At 43.5% G+C, this 26181-nt stretch overlaps 1 protein-coding gene across 2 annotated transcripts in view; it reads right to left on the bottom strand.

Annotated features, from left to right (window-relative positions):
• The window catches only part of BRCA2 (BRCA2 DNA repair associated), a 480797-nt gene that overhangs the window by 254523 nt on the left and 200093 nt on the right, over window positions 1-26181 (bottom strand). For both annotated transcript variants that reach the window (XM_078657152.1, XM_078657154.1), the window contains exon 16: window positions 7804-7994. In XM_078657152.1, coding sequence (XP_078513278.1) covers window positions 7804-7994 — 191 coding nt within the window. The remainder of the gene's footprint in view (window positions 1-7803; window positions 7995-26181) is intronic.

Genomic DNA, 26181 nt, shown 5'->3' with positions numbered 1-26181 from the left:
AAGCTCTTCAAGATGCAGAGAGCTCAATGGGTTAATGCCCGCGCCGCAGAAACTTCTACATAGCATGCTAGACACAGGATCACTTCCCAGGTACGCCTCTCTGCCTCTCATCCTTCTGAAGTCGGCAAACTGAGCCTGTTACATGGGGTGACCGGAACACCTGCTATTTACAGTGCTTAGAAGCGGCAGGAGAGCGGTTTGGAGCACTATTTAGAAAGTTCTTATTTGCAGGGGGAATCCCTCAAGTAATTTAAAGTTAGACAAGAGCAACAGGTAACTATGAGGTCCAGTACCCGCCTCTCCTGCGGACACTCGAGCCTGGAAACCCCGGGACGCTAATGGGGGTGTAACTCAAACCGCACAGCCGGCCTGCCACAAAACATTTGGAACAACAGTCTTGAAAACTGTGCTTGTGGGTGCACGCCACGGAGCACTTCTGGCAACTTACTTATCGAGCGCCTGTTCAGCTGAATGCCTCTAGGCGCTAGCCAGGTCATAGTTAGCGGGATACCCATTTCAATGACAACCATTTTTCCAGACAGCGACGTTTGCAGGCTGCATGTGTGCGACCACTGTGACTCTTGACACATGGGTCGGCACTCTGCGCTCCTGCCCCACGTCAACCAGCAGTTACAAGATGGCGACTGGTGAAATCTCCGGGCACACCTAAAGAGCGAGTAATGGGAAGGCTGGACTTAATGTTGACCATTGGTAACAACTAGGCCCGGCCGACATTTTAACAACAGCATTGTCATTTCAGGAATTGGTATGAAATTCCCAAAATTACGCCAGATCACATAATTATTACGCTGCAGTTCGCAACACCATTATAGCGAGAGTGCGTAAAAACAATGAGAACAACCAGAGCGTCAGCAGCTATTTTGACAATTGTGTACTGCGCTGGAATCATTTTGGGCTAAAAATAAAGCGTTAAATGGCGGGTCCCTATTTTATGTAATTAAGTGTAACATTATATCATTTTCTTGAAAATCGGTGTAGTTACTCAAAAGCAACAACTTCGTCATGGCCCTGCCCCATTTGCAAGAGATTAAGCTATTGGCATTGTAAATGACAATGCTATTTATTTATTTATTTTCAAAACCAACACATAAATAAAAATGTTGTCATTTACAATGCCAATAGCTCAAACTTTTCAAAAGGCGAAACCATTGCATTGTAAATGCTTGTTTATAAAGTGTCCGCATTCAGGTTATGTGAGTGCATTTATATGTAACATGACTCAATGCACTTACGTGTTTGGCCGACAACTGTGTAGTGCTTTTACTATGCAACTCCAGCTATAATGTGCTAATGTTAACAATCAGTTTATATTAAAAAGCAGTTAGTGGAAGACCGTTCAAAGATTTCCCATGTTAATATGTGGGGGGTAAGGGAACCCCTTACTCTGTACAACCATAATATTACTTCAACAACTTGTCTCCAGGTTGATGAACCAGTCAGTATTCAACCCCAATTTCATGAGGTAACTGTTGCCCAAAATAAGGCACTTCACAAAGTCAAAAATACAGTCAATTATATCCGGGGGATCCTGCCTTCCAGATAGACAGGTGGCTTTTCTCCTGGGACGGAGCTTTGGGGGGGCATTGTATGTGCGCTCATTGACCGGGCTTTCCGGCCATGCGGTGCAAGTGTGGAAAGCTGCCACGAGGAGTTTGGGAAGGGAGGGCAGGATCACACTCGCCACATCATTGTGGCATAACGAGCAACTGGGAAGGCTGATCCACTCGAAGGGTTTTGATCGCTGGGACCTCATTGGCATATCTAAGGAGGGAGACCTGTGGAAGTCTGGTGACATTATTCCTTTTATGCAGCTGCAGCAGGAATTTGAGTTGGTTAGTTTGGTGAATTTTCGCCACCTCCAAATTAGACATGCCCTGCTCTCTGTGCTTCCCAGGGGAGATTCGCTCCCCGAGTCCTCCCCTCTTGAGGATGTAGTGCTGGATGGTGATCTCCCTGAGAAGGCCATATCACTGATTTATAAGAAACTTATCAACATTGTGCCTGATCCCTCGTTCATCTACGGGGAAAATGGGATCACGATGTTGCAGGCTTGGATGACGAGGAGTGGCTGGCAGCAGTCACCTCTCTTCGAGAGGTTGCTATTTCCTCAAGGTTTCGCTTGATACAGCTCAAGATCCTTCATAGGTCCTACTTGTCAGGTCCACTATTGGTGCAGACTGGGTACAGCGTAGACGGTGGGTGCTCCAGACAGTGTGGGCAGGAGGGCACCTTTGTTCATAGACTCTGGGAATGCGCTATGATTCAAGGGTATTGGGCGGCAGTGGTGGAACTCATTGAGGAGCTGTTGGGGCAGAAGGTTGATTGCAATATTAAGCTAGCTATTCTTAAATGCTTGGGGCCCTACCGACAAGTAACCTTGGGATTGATGGTGGCAAAGCGCAACATTGTGAGACTGTGGAAGGCCAAGACCCCGCCAACTATTGGGGATTGGAGTACAGATATGAACTAGTATATGGCCACAGAAAGAACCATATATAAAGCTAGGGGGTGCCCCGCCAAGTGGACTCAGATATGGGACAACTGGAATACCTTCAGGGGAAGTATATGAGAGCCCCCGAGGGCGAGGGAAGAACTGGCAGCACAAGACCTAAATACACTCTAATTGTGACTCTTGGGCTCTTGTTTTATTGCTTCTCTTCCATGTGTAACACCCGTACCACAACCATGTTGCCACTATATGTTAATACTTTATTTGTCTGGTTTGTCATGCCTTGTTTTCAATAAAAAGATTTAGAAAAAATACAGTTTATTAAGTAAAGACAGACTCCAAAATAGAGTTCTAGATCAGTAGCAAATTGAAAGATTTATTACACAAATTCAAACGGTGTGGTTGAGAGATCATTATTGCAAATGTAAAAAGGAAAGTGCCAGGGCCCTCTACAAAGGCCACTGTAGTTTGTACCATCCATTGCCCCTGCCAGTACTGCCAATGACTGTAGCAACCAAACTACTAACCATCACACTCCTACAATTCAGACTACTGCGGGCCCCCAAAGCTATTAGAATGGCTTGCTAGCCAGATATTAGTTATTTTTATGTCTCTTGAATTAATAAACAACTGTTGCTCTGCTCATTTCTAAATTAGTCAAATAGCGCCACAATGAACATACCATAACATAGATACTAACTCTCTCAACAGATTGATCGCTTATAAAAACGGGAGGTCAACCCCCAAGACTTGTATGCCGACAGATTGAGTGGATTAAGTCCACGGCTGCAGCGATTTTTAAATTTCTACTGCTAATTGGTGAGTCCTGCGTCTTAAATTCAGCAATATAGGAAAGGACACAAATGTTGAGATATTGATTAGACAATCTCATTTTTTCATACTAGAATAACAGTGGAAGAACCAAATTTAAATCGGTGGCTCCTCTGGACAGGGCAACAATTGAATTTTTTTTGAATAAGGTAAAGTTGTTTATGTTGTAGACACACTTTTATTTGTTGTGAAGATTATTGAAAACAATCATTTAGTCTCAATATGTCATCCCTGTAGACAGTGCTCATGTACACGTACCCATAACGATTAATGCTTGGGACGTCATGATATTCGTGTCTCTACATCAAGATTCAGAATCATCCCAAAAAATTTTAACCCTGAGGGAATCCATGCTGTTATTAGTTGAGGTAAGGTACTTGGGTGTGCACTAGTGCTTTACTTTAGATAATAGTAGTTAGATTAACTACCTGCCAAACTCTATTGTTCACCAAGCAATTGATAATCTATTGCATTTTGCATAACTTGTACAGGGAGATTAGGAGTAAATAAATGCAGTGTTTAATTTTTTTTATTTAATTTTATTTTGATTATAGGTTTCTTGATGCATAATGTACATCACAAAACAAAATAACCAATAGTAACCAAGAGAGGATTAAGGTTTTTGTTGTACAATCATGATCATTGTTTGGTAATTCTGTGTTTCTGTATGTAGAATCTGTCCTGAAGAAGGTGTATACATCCTCAAAAACCGAAACGCCGTGTCGACACTTGTTCTCTGGAACAATTTTATTTTTGTGTAATTCTTGTTTTAAATTTTTTTTCTGTGTATCATTCATTAACCATTGCCTATGTGATTCATGATTTTAATGTACAAATAAAATGTTAATTGTTTTTATAACTCTATGAATTTAAATAAATCATGTGGATGCTCTGTTTTACAACAAATTTCTGAATCCAGTTCTTGTCCTATTATATGAAGCCTTTTTATTTTAATATTATTTACATTGTTAACACTAGCATAATTCATCTCTCTTGTTGTGTTGTTGTGACAGGCAGGGTGTCACTATAGAACCTGTGACCTCTTGTTCCATATTGATTGTAACATATAGGGTGTACGTCTGTTTGTTTTAGGGACATTAGTTTATTTCACATATTTCCCCTGGTCCCAGACCTTTCAGTAAGGGGGCCTCCTATATATTTTTTCTGTCATACCTTAATATATCTAGGACCCATTTGCCTGATGTTATATTTTTCCATTGATTCAAGAAATGAGAGAGAGGTATTTTCTTCCGGGAATACAGAGGAGCGGCAGGCGGCGAAGTATCATCACTCTTTACGTCCCGTATCTCTGGGCTGAGCCTGTTGTTTTCATCTAGGCTGTCTAGAGTAGGCAGCCTGTGGTGGTGCGCGATAATGCCGTTGCTGCTGGTAGGACGGCCTGTAGGAGGTGTATTATTGAGGGTGGTACCTTTGATAACCTCCTCGAAAATAATAATTTCCTCTGCCCCACACTCCACGAAAGGGGTTTTTCCTGAAATGGAGCGCTCCTAGGGCCTTAGCCGTGTCAGTATCTGTTTTGATGGTTTGCAAAGCATCATCAACATGCTTGCCGAAGAATGACTCGCCATCAAACGGCATATCCAAAATTTTGCCTTGTACTTCAGGGCGGAACATAGTTGCTTTCAGCCAACCCTGCCGTCTCAGAACAGCGGCTCCAGCAAGCTGGCGGAAACCCAAAGACGCAATATCCATGGACGCATCAACATTTTGGATGCTGGCCTCTCTCCTTCAAGCAGGATTTTCCTCGCTTCCATCTTTTTGTCTTCTGGAAGTAGATCTAAAAATTGGACAATATCCGACTACATCTGTCAATCGCACCTGGCTAGAATCGCAAGAGCGTTGGCAGCCCGAAAAGTTGCTCCTGATGTGGTTGTAAACCTCTTTCCAATATTATCCAAGCGCCTCCATTCCTTGTCAGGTGGAGCAGTGATGGGCGTTAGAGGATTCCTCGATCTCCGTTGTACAGCCTGCGAGATGACAGAATCAGGCTTAGGATGACTAATAAGGCATGCTGGAGCATCGTCCGGAGCCTTGTATTTTTTGTCAATTCTAGGCAAAACCGGAATAACAGTGGCTGGTGTTCTCATCACTTTTAATCCTTCTTCCCATATGTGGTCAACAATAGGGATAGACCTAACCAATTTCCTAGATGTGTCTTTAAAATCATAAAGAAAGCAGTCTGATTGCTTTACTGTTAGAGATTGTTGAAAACGTGCTGCTGCTCTCTCAATTAAAGCATGAAAGCCGCCGTTGTCCTCTGGCGGAGATTCTATAATTTGAGGAGATGGAGAAGCTGGTGTAGATATGACATAGTCATCCCACTCATCCCCTGTTTGAGTCTCCTTCTGAGGCTGATTATCCTCATTTTCTCCCTCATCAGAGGTATCTGGATGCTGTTGCGGCCCACTACTATCTCCCATCGAGGACGGTGCGGACACAGGCACAGAAGTATGAGGTGGTGTAGCAACTGGCAGTGGAGGTTGAGGAGGTGGAGGAACAGGTGCTGAAGGAAAACGTGTATGATAGTCTCGTAACAAATCCTGAAGATCTTGAACCATTGCAACAGGAAGGTCGACCATAGGTTCAGAAACTGGCACCATATATTTCAGTTTTGCATGAGGAGGGGGATATTCCGGTTGATAGTATCCACCATAGTCCTCGTCATCATCTTCCTGATACTTTACATGTAACTGAGAAGGACTATCCGCAGGTCCAAACATCCCTTCATCATCAGACTCCTCCAAGAATGTTGAAGGAGGTAAAGGAGAAATTGTCGCAGGATTTTGCAAAAATTGTCTCGTCGACGACACCGATGGATACATTGGTGTAAGCTGCAGAGAAGATGGGCGCTTATGGCCAGGCGTGGAGTAGAACAACTTCGTCGACGGTAAAGGTGTCTGCATCATCGATGAGGACATAATAGGACCAGATACATCCGTAGTCGACGGAAGGACCACCGTCGTCGACGGGACCACCTTCGACGACGAGGACGCCAACGAAAATGTTGAAGTCATCGATGTTGTCGTCGACGATGAGATCTTTGGCGGTACAGCACTCGTCGTCACCTGAAACGTCGTCGATGGGTCCATCGTCAGCGATGGAGATTTTTTCGACGATGATGAAGGAGAAACTTGTTTTGAGGATGGTTTTCTTGACGACAGAGACTCAGAAATTAACGCCGTCGGCAGTAAAAGCCGACGGCTTGAAGAATATGTGTCTTTGTCTTTTCAAAAGCTTTTTTCCTCAGTAGGAAATGGAAGCTTTCTTCTTTTGAGGTACTTTCTTCCTCATGACGAGAATTCTTTGATGCCTTCTTTTTAGAGAAGCCTTAGGATATTCAAGAGATCTTTCTCTCCTTTTAGGTGTTTCTTTAGATGTTAATGAGGGAGAGCTTTCCTCATCCTTAGAGAGAACATCAGATTTTGCCTTACGTTTCTGAAGCCAAATTAGTAGTCTACCCTCCCTGTCTTTGAGGGTCTTAGTAGAAAAGGTTCTACATATCTTGCAATATTTTACCTTGTGTTGAGGGTAAAGGCAGTAGATGCAGCTCTTATGTGGGTCTTCAGAATGCAGCCTCTTTTTTCCACAAGATCCCCACGACCTGAAGAGACCCTTCTTAGAAGATTCAGACATGTTTGAAGAAAATACTGGTAAGAAACTTGAAGAAACAGAGAAAAACTGAGCAGAGCTCAAGGAGACTCCCTTTCACATGACGTGCGGTAGAAAATCTGAGGAACCTAACCTCTCTTGGGAATGTTCTAGAGGGTGCCATTGGCTGTTGGTTGGATTTGGTTATTTTTATAAATGAAGGTGGATAGGCTATGCCACTGACTTTTCATTGCATGGTAGCCTATGCTAATTTTGTCTACTGCTTTTATATGTATACTGTGGGACACCAAATGCGACGATGGGGATGATTCAAGCATGTGAATCTATGAAAGATCCAATACTGGAGAAAAGCTACTTACCTCTGGTAAAGATGGTGGTAAACACAATCTTCCTGAAAATTCCTCCTCTTAAGAACCCTCCTTCCTTCACGAAGAGCTAGAGCAATGGTTAACAAAATACTATGCAAAATCTTCTGTCCTAAAATGTTTGTGGTTCTCTCGGTTCCTCTACACATACCTTGAAGAGGCACGAAAAATAGGAACTGGCACCTAATACAGTCCAGTAACAACCCATCCGGAAGCAGAGTTATGGCTAGTGAAGTGTGGTGCCACCAGGCAGGGCTAAAGAGTCATTGCTGTGACTAGTCTGAAGTTTGAAACCTTCTTTGGGGCAGGGATCTGCAGAAAGCTGCACTCATCAGAATAGGAAAGCCAGAATGTATGAGCATGTTACATAGCAGCTAAATCTGGTAAAACATCAGGAGTGATCTCTTGAGAAAACAAATAATTCCACTAATGCAAAAATAGATAACTCAATGGGTAATTTGCGTGTAGAAGAAATGTTTCTTCAGTTGTAAAGAATTTACAACGTACCTGCTCCAAGGAATACGAGAAGGGACATTTCCCTTCGACCGCTGCTTTCAGAGAGTATCTTTCAGAAGTAGATGTTTTTGCCGTGTACAGACTCCCCGGCTGTGGGCGGATTCTTTGTCTTTGTTTCTTTCGAATTCTCATTGCCTGCATATCTCGAGCACAGTGCAGATTTTCAATCATTTCTCTTAGTCCTTAGAAAAAAAGTTTAATTTTAAATGCTATTTTCAAACATAAACTAACATATGAACTCACCAGCGGCCATGGGTAAAAATAGCAGAAAGCAGGCATGATTAAAAGTATCCCCATCTGAATAAATTCTAGCCAGCAGATGAAAGAAGCTGAGATGCCATGATTAGTAGGGTTCCCAGTTAACTCAGCACACACGGAGAGAACTGTTGTCTTTAATGGGTCTTTCTGAACTTTATTTAGGAACAGTTCCAGTCATCTCTAGAAATTATTTTTCCACAAGAAGTTAAAGACAAAGTTGTACCTGACAATGAGCGGGAAAGGAAACGGGGTAGAGGGAAAGGGTAGAGGAAAAAGCAAGAGGGGGAGTGGGCATACCTATTTTACAGACCCATGTATAGATTGTACTTATAGTGAACTACACTGATGTAGGAAACCGTTTGCTATATTAGAGAAATCTACACAACTTTCGTTCACCTTTGAATTATTTTGCCATACTTCATGCAGACTGTTTTAGTGGGTTAAAGCAGTGCTGAAACTGGAAAACATTTACCCTGGGAATCTATACATTGGGGGACAAGGTGTGGCATAAGAAAGGGAGTGAGGTCATGAGGGGCAGAGTCATGAAAACAAAGTCTAACAGCCAACTTATACATTTGTTTCTTAAAAATATGCTGCAAAGAAATTTACAACAAGAACACGTGTGTGCTCAAACTAACAAAACCTACTTTTTTCAGCACTCCATGAGCATTGCATGTGTTTTCTAATTCCCTCCCTTACATGCTACTTCATCACTCAACTACTCCCTAGCACCCTTCACAGTGTTTCTCCCCACCCCTACAAGCTTATCTGTATAAGCAAATAAAAAGGGGTAATTGTGCAGGGGTATGCATGAAGGGCAAACTTTAAGGGCAGATTTTCTTTTATCTGCCTATTGCATAAAAGCACATGCTTTGGAACACAAAAGATGTTATTGCACTGGGGGGAAGGTCCACCTACTGCACTCAGTCAGATAATGTCTGAGGCAGAAAGTGTACTTAGCATTACACTTCTCCTGGAGGCTACAGCAGAGGAGCAAATGGTTGAATCCTGTAGAAAGTAAATTAGTAATTGGCAAGTGTTTCCCTGTACATTCTGACACTTCTTTATTTTTCTAAATTCTGTACCGAGTTCCAGGAGTGAAAAGTACATGAAAAATAAACCATGATATTTATAAAGATCATAAATATTGAATACAATGCACAGTTTTGAGATACCACAAGATATGTGTTTGATTTTCCTCTAGTATTTTGAAATAAGCTTTTACTTTTTAAAACCATACTTTGCAATCATTGGTAAAATCAACAACCCAGAAGTCGCAGTATAAAGGTGAGAACTATTTGCTTTGCCAATGCTGCTTTTACTTCCCAGCAGCAGAGTTCTTTGTGCGGGAACTGTTCACCCCATATTTTTAAGTTAAAAGGGTAAATGCATTGCCCAGAATCTAAAGTGTTATTTTCTAAAACGCAAGGGGAGCTTGGGATGATGTTAATGACATTGGGCCATTTGGCAATTAAGGATTTTGTGCGACCTCTAGTAAAAGTGACCCTTTTTATGGGCTGGCTTAACAGCACATCTATCACCAGACAATTATGTGAGAAGCACTAGGAAAGGGGTTTTGGCTCTTAACAAGTTGGGAGCCAATATTACATGTTCTGAGTGGGCAGTCATTGTGTGCACACAAAAAAGTGCTTGCCCTCCACGCAGCTGTGATCATTTTGTCTATGTATCCACCTGCGTAAGGTTGAACTTTCAGGGTCACACATAGGACATTGTAATGCCACTGAAGTGTCTTAGACATATACAATTATAGATGGGTAGCAGCGAATTACAGTTTTTTTTCCACAGAGGGGTACTAAGTGACATCAAATAGACAACAAGAGCGAAGCTCGAGGTGTCTATGATGTCACTCAGAACCCCAATGTGAAAAAATATCCCTGTAATTTATTTTTTATCCATCTATAATGTTATGTTATGTATGGCTCCTAAAATCATCTGGCCCTGTCTTCTTCTACTGCGCAGGGGCAGAGGAAAATGGGAGAGATATACAGAGCAAGCCCTCTCCTCACTTGCGCAAATGTGAAAAATAAATAATTTACATGCTGTTCTTAACAAAAACCAATTACCTTCCCTGCCTTCCGTTCCCCCTCCTGCACCTGTTTTCGCTGCTTTCAGTCAAAGCAGACAAGCAGAGCTGCAATGACAGGCTCTCAGAAAGCCCTTTCACCTGTCCCGGAATGCCTTTATGACATTGCAACAGTCGATAACCTGTTTTGTTATCGACTGTTGTGATGTCATAGCAAGGAGTCATGGCTTTAAGAATCAAATAAACGATAGAGGCCCTCTATGAGTGACATACATAAAAACTAGATCATTTATAGTGTTTGTCTCTGGAAGCAGCACAGATGGGAGAAGGGCAGTCATTAACCTACATGAATTTTCAGGTTTGGTTTGACAGTGACACTGTCACCTGACCTTGAGTAAACAACAAAAAAGAGAATTTAGAGCCCTACCGAGAGCGAGGCTTAGGTTCCACCCACATATGGGTCTCCCCGGAGTACAGGATTTGTAACAGCCAAATTTGAGTGCTTCCACTAACAAGACTGCATGTATTACACGTATTGGTTTATACTCAATGCAGCAAGATTTAGTTGATTATGGTTGCAAGCCAATGATCATGGCTATTGTCCTGTTCCTTTCCTCGTCTCGTGAAATGTTATTATAAAGGCATTAGGCCTGATGTATTTATTGCGAAAAACATATGTTAAAGTTGGTAGGTTTTTAGTGATGTATTGTTATTATTCTATATTTGAACCTACAGAAAGGTATTTTATTGCATACTATTTCACAGATTACTGTAGTAGGCAAAGTAGTAGACAATGCTGAACACCCACCGTGACACACCCTGTGGGGTTTCACTATGATGATTCTTGTTAGGACCACTAGAGATGGGTTTTATATTGTTTTGCAAGCTGTATTTCTTGACACATTTGTAATTTTATAAGTACATGCATGATGGTTGTTAGTTTATGTGCACTTGAATAGGTTGGTGTTGGGTAAAGTATAAAGCCAATGCTAAAGGGTAAAGCTTTGTCAGTTCATTGGGAAAAGCATGCCAGATTTCATAGGTTTGTTCTGTTGATTATAAAACGTTACGACAAAGTCAGGAGGCATGACCTACTTTTTGTGAAAAGCAACCGTTATACTCAAGAGTCTTGTAAAGATAGACAATTATTAGCTGTGCTTTGCTACATGGAATTTCAGACTGTAGTACGTAAGAGTTTGGATGATCTACTTACTAAACTGTAGAGATAGACGGTATGCACTAAAGCAAACCTTTTTAGACTCATCTTTCACAGATTCACATACTTGAATGAGAGTAGCTAGCAGTAAGGAAAGAATAAATGGTGGTGGGTTAGGGGACACCACTCTCTAAAGAGGTACAAAGGAAGTAAAACATGAACCATTTAAAAAATAGAAATATTAGAAAAAACGATGGTGATACAAACAATAACAATACATCTCTCAATATGTTGCAATGAAAGAACAGAAAAACAATCTGAACCTCATTAAAAAAGAAAACGTAAAACTGTCTGTCCAACAGTGGAATCCACTTTCCATGATGAATCCAAACAATAGTGCTTGATGAATAAATGTGCATTCAACCACATTGCAGCTCTGCATATGTCTGGTAGTGATTCTCCAGAAAACAAAGTTGTGAATGTAGCCATTTTTCTGGTTGAATGTGCCATGACTTTTGTCGACAGTGGTCTTCCTGCTTTGTCCTGACGAAATGCAATTGCTGCGGACACCCTACGGGCTATGCTGCTTCTTTGAAGTGCGTAACCTTTCCTAGGTGGAGCAACATAGATGAGAAGCTGATTCGATTTCCTGACAGCTTTTGTTCTGTGAAATACAGAATTTCAAGCAACGTTTGACATCTAGAGAATGGAGAGCCGTCTCTGCAGCAGATTAAGGGGTTTTAATATATGTTGACAGAACAATAGATTCATTCAACTGAAAAGAAGTTGGGACCTTTGGGATGAACTTTGGATTGGTTCTTAACAAAACATTATTCTCTCCGAATTGTATGACAGGCTCAATGGCTGTAAAGGCCTACATTTCGCTGAACCTTCTGGCTGACATGATAGACAATGGAAGGGCAATTTTCCACAACAGATATTTCATATGTGCTTTATGGATCGGTTCAGATGGAGATTTTATGAGTTGGGAAAGAACCGTATTCAGCTGCTAGGATATTGCAGGAGGTTTTACTGCTGGAAAAGCCCTGAATAAGCCCTTCATGAATTCTTTAACAAGTTTAGTAGACCACAGAGAAAATTCACCTGTTTCTCTGGAATCTTGAAGTTGCTGCTAAATGCTTCTTATTGACGAGTGGCCAAGCCAAACTTTACCAGGAAAAGAAAATATGGCAATAGCTGTTCTGGAGGAGAGCGAAAAGGGTGCCTATTATTTTTGATAGACCAGTATTACGACCTTTTCCATTTTGCCACATAAGATTTATGGTGGAAAAAGCATATGACTGTTCCAGGATAGATTTGCATTCCAATGAGATACTCAGCGATCCAAACTAATTGTTGTGCAGCGCCATGCTGTCATATTTGAGAAATGTTTGATGAGGATGCAATACCTGACCCCTGTTCATGGAAATGAGATTCTCTATCAGCTGAAACTGTATGAGTGGACGTAACAGACAGGAGGAGAAACTCTGTGCACCAATATAGTCTCCGCCATGCAGGAGCTGGAAAAATGAGACGGCATGGTTCCTTCTTCGTTTTGCGAATCACCCTGGGCATGAGAGAAAAGGGAGGAAATGCATTGGCGATATGCTTGCCTAGTGTATCTGAAGCGCATTCCCCATTACCCTCTCTGGGGGAAACTGTTTGCAAACCTTTTGCATTTCTTGTTGAAGAGAGTTGCAAACAGATCCAGATTTGGGGTACTCCCACTGTTTGAAGATCTGAGATAACTGTTTCTGATTCACTTCCCATTCATGGCACTGACTTGTTGTTCTGCTTAGAGAGTCGGCTCACTGGTAGTCTATCCCTGGGACACGTTTGACGTGCAGATAGACGCAGTGCGGAAGTAACCACTTCCATATTTGCTAGGCTTGAGAGGAGAGCTGTTTTGATCTTGTTCCTTCTTGCTTGGGGAGATAGAACAAGGCGGTGGTGTTGTCTGTTAAAACCAGGATGGAGGAATTGCAAATTCTGGGTAAAAACAATCGTAGGCTCAGGAATACAGCCTTTAGTTCTAGAAGATTGATGGGCATTTGTGCTTTTTGGACGACCATTTTCCGTGTATTTACAGTTTCTGAAGATGAGCCCCCCCAAACTTTCAAAGGAAGCGCTCGTTGTCATTATGAAACATGGTTGTGCTGACTTGAAAGAGATATATTGCTGGTCTTTCCCCACCATGACAAAGTTTGCTTCATCGTAGGGGCAATGTTGATCATGTCGAATGAACCGTGAATCTGTGTCCATTGTGTCTTCAATTGTCCCCGTCTTATGTGCGGACGACAGACATTAACTGAAAGCACAAAGATAGCATCCCCAACATTGACCTGAGCATTCTCAATGAAGTAAACTTTCTTTTTGCAAAAGTAGCGGTCTACATTATTTTCTGAACTCTCTCTGCAGTCAGGTAAGCTTTGGCGACCATGGTGCCTTGAATGGTCTCTAGAAACACCAACGATTGGGATGATATCCGGAAGGATTTTTCTACATTCAATTTCAGCCCGAGAGACTTGAACAGCTCCCAACTGGCCAAGGTGGATCTTTTTGCAGAAAACCCTTGACCAACCAGTTGTCCAGGTAAGGAAATACCTGGTACCCGTTTCGTCTTAAGAAAACAGCCACCAAAGCCATGCACTTCATGAAGACTCTGGGAGCATATCTTATCTTATCATCTAAGTGTGATCATGATGTCTAACACCATTTTTGTCTGAAGAGATGCTCTCCCATTGATCGTAAAAGACAAAGAGATGGTGGCTCAATGGCTGGTCTTGGGATTGCGAGGTGACTAGTGCCTGAAAAAATTGTCCCCGTCTTCTAGTAGCATCCTTTTCCCCCAGGGGGTTGTCCTCCTGTTGGCTGTCTTGAGGATGTAGAAGTGGTGGAAGCCCTGTATGATTGTTGCCCAGTGTATTGGGGTCGGTACCCCTGCTGTGAATATGAACTTATCTGTAGGACTGATAGGAAGGCCTTTGAACAAATAATCCTCTTCCTCCGCGAAAGGACTAAAAGCACCATTGCTGCAATGTTCCCAGGAAACGTGCAGTATCTGTATCAGCTTTGATGGCCTACGGAGCGTTGTCTACGCGTTTTTCAAACAAATTCTCCCCGTCAAAGAGCAAATCTAGAATTTTTGTTTGTACCTTAGGGCAGAAAGAGGTCGCTTTTAACCCCCTGTCGATGCAATACTGCGGCACCGGACATCTGCCTAAATGCGGTTGAGGAGATGTCCATCGCAGTATCTATATTTTTGGAAGACGCATTAGTACCTTCTTGCAAGATCCCTTTTGCCTCCCTTTTCTTGCCATTCGGTAGGAACTCCATAAAGGCCAATGGATTGGACCACATTTGATGGTCGTAGCGACCAAGAATGGCCAGCGCATTCGAAGCCCTGATGTATTTAGCTGCTGTTGCTATGATTCGCTTGCCAATGTTATCTAGCCTCCTGCCTTATCTGGTGGGCCTGAACAGGGGGCAGAAGGATTTCCGGAGCATCGCTGGGCAGCCTGCATGTCTAGCGAATTGGGTCGAGGATGACCGATCAAACAGGCCGCCAAACTATCTGGAGCTTTATATTTTTTGTCGAGCCAGGGAACAACAACAATGATGGATGCAGAGTTCATCAATTTAAGGCCTTCTTTCCAAATACAGCTGACAATGGGAATAGAGCGGATGGATTTTCTTGCAGAGTCCTTAAAATAACATAGAAATTATTCTGTCTGTTTTACTGGGAGAGGCAGTTAAACCTTTTGAAAGCACATTCTAGTAATTTGTGAAACCCTCCTATGTCCTTAGGAGGAGAACTTGCTGGTGATGAAGGGGCAACTTAGTCATCCCACTCCTGACCCAATGTAGCTGGGTCCTGAAGTAGTTCCCACTATTGGGGTTGACCATAAGTGTCACTATCGAAATAATCATCCCTGATGGTGATAGGAAGTAGCACTGCCCAGTTCTCTTGTGTGCAAACAGGCACTAGACTCCTAGGTAGAGGTGTTGTACCAGGTGTCTTTGAGCAACCCAGAGTGAGTGGTATTAGCGCATTTGCTTCTGAAGCATGTTTGTAGTAGTCATGGATATGCCTCAAGTCAGTGACCAAAGAGATAGGCATTGAGATGGTATCCTCCCTTGAGCCCTGGTGTTCCTCCTAATGCTCCTCATTAGGTTAGGGCTCTTTGAAAGAGTCATAACAGTGAGATGCAGCCTGCTGGTGAGTAGAGAAAGAATAATCTCCTTCCAAGTGGGTCGAAATGTCTCTGTGGGGTCTTCCTCTATCTCCTGGCACTTTACCATTAGTTGTGATGGGCTGTATGCTGGACCGAAAAGTACATCTCCGGATTCCTCTGTGTCAAGATAATGAGCTGGAGATTAGCTGGAGATAACGGGGAGGCCTTACTTTGTGATGTCTGGGTAGGTTGTAATGATATAGAAGCTCCTTCAGTTAAGAGAGCAGAATTTTTCTGCCTTGATGGACTGTGATCTTCTTCCGTATTATTATGGCCACCTATGTTGGTCTTGAAGCCGGAGACTTAAAAGTGGCCGCCGATAACGCCATAGATGGGGTGGTCATCATCACCGATTTCATTGACAAAGCTATCATCGTTGTTGTCGACGTGGTTGGAGTCACTGTCAATGCTGTGGTGACTGGAAGTGAAACGAAACATACCATCAACGAAGTTCTTGTTGATTACAGCTGTCGTGGTCGACAGATCCATTGACGATATAATTTTTGTCAACAATGACTCCTTTTTAGGAGTGACAGGCACAGAAGAAGGGGCAGAAGATTTGTTCTGAGAGGAACCTGAAGAAGAGTCCTTAATGACTGATTTTACAGACTCAGAGATTTTACCTATAGCTTTAAGCTTTTTGGGGTTTTTGGGTTTTAGAGGTTGAGCGCTTGTGTTTAGGCTTAGATGGAAAGCGACTGGGACCCTCATCAGAAGCAGGTTCTGACTGGGACTTCTTCTTTAGGAGCCATAGGATTTGTCTGGCTTCCCTGTCTTTCAATGTCTTGGCAGAAAAGGTTCTGCAATATTTAAAGTCCTTAGGTTTGTGATGAGGATGGAACAGTATAGGCACTCCTTATGGGACTCTTCTGAGGAAAATCATGGCTTTCCACAAGACACGCGGCTCCGAAAAGCCTTTTCCTAAATACCTCTGACATGATGTAAACTACTGAAGAAAACAGTAATTCAGAGCTGTAGCAGTCTAGAGTTTTCTCTCTTGAGAGAAGGCAAATGTCCAAAGTTGACAAATCTGAAACTGAGCAAAGCTCAGGGAGACACGACATACAGTCAGAAATCTGAGATATAGTGGCTCTGCAGGGGGAGAGTGGTGCAGGATCTTGTCTTTGATTGGCTGAAGTTTGGGTCTATTAAAACAATGTGAATTGATTAACAATGTCAATAGCTTTCTCTAGGTCTGTCAATGTACTTATGTAGTACTGCTTGTTTTTAAATACTGTCGGACTCCCATCATGACAACAGAGAAGATTCAAGCATATGAATATATTAAAGATTCGATACTGGAGAATCTTGTATACATTTCTACATTCATTACTAAATGCCTAAAGGTTGACTTGTGGGAAAAGCTTATGCTCAGTACATAAGGCTTCAGTTAGTTAAGGTGACTAGCCAATGAAAACAGCTATTGGCTTGATTGGTGTGCAGGTAAATATCCCCGATAGCAAAGGTCTGGCCTGTTTATTATGAAAGGTTATTGTAAAGGCAGGAGGCTTATGGTAAAGCCCTTAAGCACCTAACAGTGGATTGCTATCCCATTATGTTACATGCCGTAGAAAGGTATTCAGTTACATATAATCTCGCAGATTACCATTGTAGAAAACGGTTGTCATGGGTCATCCACACTCAAAAACCCTGGGAGTAGAATTTCCCTGTAAGGATTGTTAGGCCCGCTTGATAAAGGCTGTATATTATTTGCTATTTTATAAATGTATGCCTAATGATTGCCAGCTTCTGTGGTCTTTTGTAGGCTTAGGTTGTATATAGCTTCAAGGCATTAATAAAAGGTAGAGGCCTTATCAGTTCACTGGGAAAGGTTATGTCAGATTCCTAAGGTCTGATGTATTTTGCTACATGGAATTTCACAGATTACTGTAGTAGGCAAGGGTTTTGGTGTTAGGTGACCCACCTGAGCAAACCACGAGGAAAGACAGTTTCAACTATGGTAATCCTCATTAGGTTCTATTAGTAGAGATTTTGCATTGTTTTGAAAACTAGATTTTGTACATATTTGTACTTTTATTACAGTATACCTGATGGTTGGCTTGTGTGGAAGCTTATGAACCAACACAGTAGATCTGAGCTGCTTATGGTGACAAGCCAAAGATAAAAGTTATAGGCTTCATTGTTAATACTGAAAATTACAATAAATGCACTAGGCCTGACATATTGATTATGAAAATCATATTTAAAAGTCAATATGCGCTTAAGGGTAGATTGTTATTACGTACATTAGAGCCTACAGATGGATATTTGTTACATGGAATCTAACAAATCACCATATTAGGCAAAATCTCAGGTCTGGTTAGTTCCTATGGCAAACCACGAGTATAGAAGGTTAATACTGTCAGAATCTTTCTAGGGCCCTCCAAGAAGAAATAGTATTTTACTGTACCAACTGTAATTGTGTATACTGTGCAATTGTATAACTGTATGCCTCATGGTTGGCTTGTAGGGTACCGTATGCTCAGTTGGTTATGGTGATAAACCACTGATACCAGCTACAGGCCTGATTGTTCCACTAGGGAAAAATATTTCTATTGTCATAGGTCTGATCTCCTTATTATGAAAAGCTAAAATAAACATATTTGACTTGAGATGTTCAATGTGAAAAGCATATGTTAAGGCACTTTAGGGTAGATTACTTATGTGTATTTAAGTCTACAGATAGGTATTTTGTTACATGAAATGTCAAAATATGTTTGTAGGGAATGATTCTGTTGTTGGTTACTAGCTCTGACAAACCCTTAAATAATAATTACATCCATATATATGTTTATGGAACTTATAAAGCGTTCGTATACCAATGGTCTCATGGCGCTAAGAGGAGAAGCGAGCTATCCTACAGCTCTAAGAATAAACTTCAGTGAATAACCATGTTTTAAGTATTTTCCTGAAGCCAAGATAGTCTGAAGTTAGTCTAATTTCAATTGGAAGGAAATTCCACAGAGTAGGGCCTAGAAGCGAGAAGCGCGAGCCACGCATTCTCTTACGTTTGAATCTAGGAACAGATAACATAAATAAAATAAAGTATCCCCGCCCACCGAAACAAGAAAGACGGTCACCCACGCACTGGTCACTAGCCGACTGGACTATGGAAACACCCTTTACGCCGGAACCACAGCTAAACTACAGAAAAAACTCCAACGCATCCAAAATGCATCTGCCAGACTCATATTGGACATCCCTCGCCAAGCTCACATTACCGGCCACCTGAAAGACCTCCACTGGCTTCCCGTCAACAAGAGAATAACGTTCCGTCTCCTCACCCACGCTCACAAGGCCCTCTACAAACTAGGACCCGAATGCCTCAACACACGACTGTCCTTCTACACACCCACCCGCCAACTAAGATCCTCCAACCAAGCGCTTGCCGCAGTTCCGCGCATCCACAGATCCACCATGGGAGGAAGATCCTTCTCCTACCTGGCGGCCAAGACCTGGAACTCTCTCCCCACTCACCTCCGCCTCACACAGAACCACATTTCCTTCAGAAAGGAACTTAAAACCTGGCTATTCGATAAATAATGCACCCCCTCCCGCAAGCGCCTTGAGACCCTATGGGTAAGTAGGGCGCTATACAAATTCCTGAACTTGAACTTGAACTTATAACCTGTTCCTTGTTGTTGATCTAAGATTCCGTGTGGGCATGTATCTTGAGATCTTGGCAGATATAAACTTGGGTCCTGATTCATGAAGTGCATTAATAATCATACAACCGGTCTTGAACATAGACCGCTGTATCACAGGAAGCCAATGAAGCTGCTTCATTAATGGTTTGGTGTGGCAATGTCTCGGTAGCTGGAAAACCAGCCTAGCTGCTTGATTTTGGATGAGCTGTAACGTATGAATTTGGCTGATAGGAAGTCCTAAATATATGGAATTAGCATAATCCAATCGGGACATTATTAGTGCGAGCAGGATAGCTATGCTAGCCTCCTTGGAGAAAAATGTCCTAATTTTCTTGAAAGTCCTCAGTTGGTGCATGCAAGTAGATGAAACCAGGCTAATCTGTTCCTGCATGGAAAGATCGGCATTTATCTTGATTCTCAAGCTATTCACTGACTTTTTAGGTATGGGGGATACCCAATGCAGCTGGCCAGTGTGCTGGTGTCCACTGTTCTATTCTGTTGTTTGAGATAATTTTCTCTGTCTTATCGGAGTTCAACTTGAGATAATTATTGGCCATCCATTCCTTGATGAAGAGCATGGTATGTTGGAATACGCCCTTAGAATCGTTTGTATCATCAAGCGGGAAGATCAGCTGCATGTCATCTGCATAGTTGTATACCTTCACTCCTTTTTCTTGAAGAGCGTGAATCAGGGGACAGAAGTATACATTAAACAGATGAGGTGAAAGGGAAGACCCTTGATGTACCCCACATGTGGTATTCACCTGGGAGGAACTAAAGGGTGCCAGTTTGACTGACTGGGAACGCTCTTTTAAAAATGAGAGCATCCAATCCAGGGCAGTGCCCCTCAGACCTGCTGCTGCTAATCTGTCCGCTAGGATAGAGTGGTCCACAGTATCAAAGGCAGCGGACAAGTCTAATAACACCAGGACCTGAGTGCACCCCTGTCTCCGCCTTCCTTCAGGTCGTCCATGACACTTAGAATCACTGATTCTGTGGAATTCATTGGTCTGAAACCAGCCTGATGGGAAACCAAATAATTGGAGTCTTCAATGAAGGCGCATAGAAGTTTAGCCACATTTGCCTCCAGCAGTTTGGCTAGGTAAGGAAGGAGTGAAATAGGCCTATAGTTACTCAGGACACTATGATCTACTCCCGCCTTCTTTTGTAATGGCACTAACACTGCCTCTTTGAAGGCGGGTGGGACTACCCCTTGTTCCAGATAGATATTTAAAAGTGAAAGGAAAGTGGCTGGAAAATGAGAGAGCAGTTCTTTTTGTATCCTGACAAGACAAAGGTCATTGGGGGAGCCAGACTGGACCTTGGTTTTGAGTTCTTCCAGTCGCTCAGGAGTGATCTCTTGGAAACTAGTCATTATATAAGGATTTTCATATGACTTATAAGATTTCCATTCCAGATGACCTGTGGAAATGGAGTTCTGAATGATCTTAATTTTTTCCACAAAATATATATAAATATATATCCATATAGATACATAGAGGGAAAGTGGATCCAATTTGTTCTGCTATTGGTCTGTCCGAGTATCATTTACACTCTGCTTTCATCCATGCCAGTGAACTGCATGGGGTAATGATTCGGTCTGCACCAGTCATTGGCTCTTTTGCCCAGTGAATGATGATATTTTCTGATCCTATTTAAATACACCTGAAAATTAGTGCGTTTATAAAAAAGGATTTCTACCTTGAAGAGGTTAAGAAATTGTGGATATAGAGATAGCCATGTGACAGAAACTCAAAGAAATAATTGTGAAGGTTTACCCATGTTCCTTTGAACTATCAATTGAAATTTGTATTGCTTTTAGGGAATGTTCGAATTTTCCTCCAGAAAAGATAAACAGCAAATTTCTAAAAATTGCCCACACTGGGGTTACAGCTAAACAGCATAAGGCACATTATTGGTGGCCTTCAATAGAAGCACAAGTTGATGTGTTTGTTAATAATTGAAACGAATGGCTGCTATCAGATATAAACTGGAAATGGATCAAATAGCCATTTCAAACAGCATTATTTGCTGGTGGGCCTTGGGGGAAGCCGTCTATTGACTTTGCAGGACCATGTAATCTATTGTCACCAGATGTGAAATACTTAACTGTACCAGCCGGCTGCTTTTCAATGTGGATTCAGTACTCATTTGTGAGCTTGACTACCTCTGATGTTGGGATCGAGTTCCCTGAATATTTGATCACGCTGGAAGGGGTAACCAAAAACTGGCACACAATTCTTGTCTGAAAACATTTTTTAAAATAATTTTTGAAGTTTATTGGTATGAAGCAGTTAAAGTTTGCTTTGTATAGCACACCATTTAATGGATTAGTTGAAAGGACAAATTATGTTTTTTAAAAGAAGGCATTCAAAGCACTTTGGCTTCTGGGTTGAATGTTAAGTCATATATAAGAGACAAGGTTTGAAGTTACAGGAGTATATAACATTTAACTGTGGCTGCAGCACCCTTTTCACTATTAAGGGACAGATCAGCCCTAGTTTGTGGTCATAGTAGGAATTTCTCTGAGCATGGCTGGTGTCAGGAAATACTGCATGCGGTCGGACAGAGTTGAGCAGTAGCCGTTTCAGAATAAGCGATATTGTGACAATGTGTACGGTAAAGACGTTTGGTGATTGGGTCATCATTAAAATGCATGGTTACGTTGCAACCTAAGCAAGTAACATTTCTGGAAGGTGGGAATTCTTCTCATTCTGACAGTGACTGGCTGGACATGGTTTGATGCGGCTATTTCTATAGATGACAGTCTAAAAATTCCTTACCTTCACAAACGTGCGCCTCATCTAAACAAGTGGTAGGAGTAAGGGGTACACAGGATGGCTGTGTGGTTGAGGTCACAACTTGCAGTGATACTTTAATTGAAAATATAGTTCATTTTGATGTCATTACTATCATCTTGCTGTGGTAACAAGAAATATATTCACAAATTGCCATGATGCTTTACTTGGTAATATTTCTAGCGATGTCACTGTTACAGAATAATAATGGCAATATATGTTGGTCATGATGCAAAAGTGTACTTTGCTTATACTGAATTTGTCAATAAAGGTTTTGAAGAGGAGGAGCTGCGCGCGCATCCGTGATGGCCGCGTGAGCCCAGGGCTCCCGAGACCCTCGCCACCTCCCGCACTTATCCTGAATATTATCCTGCCAACGTCGATGGGCTATTGAAGACGCAGCCCAGCTGACATACTAGCTGTTTTCAGAAATCGATTTGGACTCCGGGACCCGAACTTATGATATCTTGAACTTTCGTGGCCTATCCCATGGACTCCTCCGGGCCTCGAGTGGTCTGAGTGCCCAGGCTGTAATTCAACAACAACGGCTTGCGGAGTCTTGGTTGCTGCCCCGAGTTGACTTTCGGTTTCGTTTCTGGGTCTTCACCCTCTCGCATCTCTATCCTGTCTCAATAGCCCGAGTCGCACCCGGACCCTGGTTCTCACTGTAAGCTCACGGCGGCGTGTATGTGGTCAACGCCGTATGCCCGCTAGCTTGCTTTTGGTGATATTGGTGGAAAACGCACAAACCATTTTCACCAGGTCCAGGGCGCTTCTTGGGGGCTTACCGCCCGACATGGCGGGCAAACCCGACAGCGAGAAACGCAAAACCAAGACCCCTCTCCGAGGGGGTGCCATTCAAACGAACGTCATGGACCGCTACACCCAGCCTAAGGTGTCACCCGGAGGGGTGAATAGGAATCGGGGTGAAGTGACCGAGGACCCCGCCATGTTGGCTGATCTTTCACTGCAAGACGTCATGGGCGCCATCACTGGTATGAAGACTTCTATGGATCAACAATATGAGGCCATTGCCCTCAAGCTCGACACAGTGGCCATTGACGTCAATATTATCAGAATGGATTTATCAAAGACCAACGAAAAGGTAAAATACTTGGACTTAAAGACTTCCAGCCTCACTACTGATGTCTCCGACCTACAAACGGAGGTGCGTAATCTACGGTCCTCTAATGACCTCTTCAATCGTCGACTGGAGGATTTTGAAAGCCGGGCGAGACGCATAATGTGCGCATCATTGGTGTTCTGGAAAATTCCACAGCCTCTTCCACGGATCTCCTTGTAGAAGATCTCATCCTCACACATCTTGCGCCTAAAGGTCAGCCGAAAACCGGTGCTCCACCACGCCCGATTATTGCTAGAATCTTCTACTTCAGGGATAGAGACGCTATCCTGCAGGCATCGCGAACGGGTGGCCCGGTAAAGTTTGAGAATACCACTGTGAGCTTCTACCCGGACTTCACACAATCTGTTCAGAAACAGAGGATGGAGTTCCCAGGAGTGAAGCGGAGACTCAGGGACATGGGACTGAAGTATGCGATGCTTTTCCCGACCCGACTGCGGATTGAATATGAGGACCGGACATTTTTCTTTGATCGCCCGGACAGAGTGAGTGACTGGCTTGATTCCTTGCCTGAGCGACGAGATCGCACAGAACATTCCGGCGGAGCTGCGGGTGGCCAACCTGAGCAAGAATGAGCGTAAGCTCCCGGATTTCTAACATTGTTTACGATATGTCACTGTGGTTTGACGTCTCCTGTATTTCTAAGACTTATGTGTGTATCTAGAGGTGGCGGGGGTATGGGACTCTTTCCTCCTCTGGGTTTCTTCTTGTAGATTAGTTCTCTGTTAGGGCGACAGGCACACTGCAAGTTGGGGTGGCTTTTGAGTCTAACGCAGGGGTGCAGGGTGGAGGGTGCTTGTTTCTTGGGATTGTGGGGGGAGGATGGGGGGTGTTTGGGGTGTGTTTTGGTTCTTTTTCAAGGCAACGTATTGATTTACTATTTGATTTGTGTGCAGCGCTGCGGGTGGAGAGGACTCCGCTACCGTTTCGAGTGTGGGGGGTAGGGGGTTGAGACTTCTATGTTGGAATGTTAATGGATTGGGGATAGGATAAAACGGGGTGTGGTGTTGCAATACTTGAAACGTTTCTCCCCTGACGTAGTGTTATTGCAGGAAACAGATCTGATTGGGAACACTTGTCATGCTATGAATAGGCGGGGATACCGCCTTGCTGTCCACGCTGGTTTCACCTCCGGTTCCAGGGGGGTGGGTATTCTTGTTCGGAACTCCCTTCCCCTGGAGGTTGACAATGTTATGTGTGACGACAGAGGGCATTATGCTGCTCTCACTGGTAGGTGGGAAGGGAAGACCATCACGCTGCTTTCTGTATACGTCCCCCCTGGTTTGCAGTCCTCGACCTTTGCTGATTTGGGGAGGGTGGTCCTGGGACTTCCTGACTGTATGTTGATCGTGGGCGGAGACTTTAATTCTGTTGTTTCTGGGGTAGAGGACCGCCATCCCCCCCGGGATCTCGCAAGGTCCCAATCATGGTTGAGTGGATTTCTGGAAACGCTGGGCTTGATTGATTGTTGGAGGGTGATGCACCCGGGTCGGACACAGTTTACCTTCCACTCGGGTGCCCATGGTAGCCTGTCCAGGTTGGACTATGTTTTGATGTCGGCAGCACAGGCCTCATTGATTAAGGAGATCAGACACTTGGCTAGGGGGATTTCGGACCACTCTCCCGTATGGCTTCATATGGACACTAATTCGGGCACTGGGGGTCGAGTGGCTCCGATTAACCCCTGGTATCTCCACAACCCTAAGACCCGTGCTGAACTTGTTAAATCTCTTGATCACTACTTTCTTGAGAATGAGGGATCGGTGTCTTCTGTTTCATTGTGGGAAGCGTTTAAGACGGTCCTTCGTGGACACGCCTTATCATTGATTACTGGTGCTAAGATGAGCAGAAATGAGGCAGTGGTTCGACTTGAGGCTGATATTACTGAGCTGGAAGGAGAGTTGGAGTTGGGGGTCACCCGAGATAAACTTCATATCCTTGGTCTCAAACAGTCTGATTATAGGGCCCTGGTGACTGATGCCGCTAAACTCATGAGTAGGGAGCGACAGGGGCGGCTGTATGATGTGGGGATAAGGCTGGGAAATTGATTGCTTGGTTGGATAGAAAGGAAAGAGCGAGTCGTGTGGTTCCGATGATTGAGAGGCCTGATGGAATGCGTGTGACTGACCCGGTTGAGATAGTTGAGTGCTTCGCTGATCATTTTCGGGAGGTTTATTCTCCAGTGTCTGATAGGCCCGAAGAAGACTCTCACCAGTTGTTGATGGATATTTCGCTGCCGTGCCTGTCGGACTCAGATAGGGAGCTGCTGGATGCGCCACTTTCAGTGGATGAGATAGCTCTTGCCGTACGCTATCTTCGATCAGGGAAGGCTATGGGTCCTAATGGTCTCCCTATTGAGTTATACAAGTTGCGTCCAGATAGGATTGCACCATATCTCCGCGATATGTTCTTGGAATCGAGGGATACTGGCTCCCTTCCTTACGATCAACGTCTTGCATCGATTGTAGTGATTCACAAAGAGGGGAAGCCACGGGCTTGTTGTGCGTCCTACAGACCCATATCGCTTCTTAATGCGGAGCCAAAGATCCTCTCTAAGGTACTAGCAAACCGTCTTATCAATGTGATAAGTGACTTGATTCACCCTGACCAGTCCGGATTCATCCCCCGCCGCAATACAGCACTGAATTTGAGACGCTTACACAGCGCTCTCGCGAGAGCCCCATATCTTCGGGAGTCAGCCATCTTGGTCTCCCTTGACGCCACGATGGCTTTTGACACTGTGGAATGGTCGTATTTGTGGGCCGCTCTTACGAAATTCGGCTTTGGTCCTGGCTTTATTGGCTGGGTGAAACTTCTCTATGAGGCACCGTTGGCGCAGGTGGTGGTCAATGGTCGGGTATCCAGTCCCTTCGCTCTGGGAAGGGGTACTCGACAAGGATGTCCGTTGTCTCCACTTCTCTTTGCTCTTCTCTTTGCTCTTGCCCTGGAGCCTCTGGCTGCATGGTTGCGCTGGGAACCATCGATGAAAGGTATATGGTGGACCCCTGAGTTTGAGGATCGCATATCGCTTTATGCGGATGATATTCTGTTGTACTTCACTTCGCCCCAAAAGTCGTTAAACGTGCTGTT

Source organism: Lissotriton helveticus, chromosome 8 (assembly GCF_964261635.1).
Source record: "Lissotriton helveticus chromosome 8, aLisHel1.1, whole genome shotgun sequence".
NCBI classification, from domain to species: domain Eukaryota; kingdom Metazoa; phylum Chordata; class Amphibia; order Caudata; family Salamandridae; genus Lissotriton; species Lissotriton helveticus.
The sequence above is the reverse complement of the archived record's forward strand: the minus strand, read 5'-3'. Positions and strand labels throughout refer to the sequence as shown.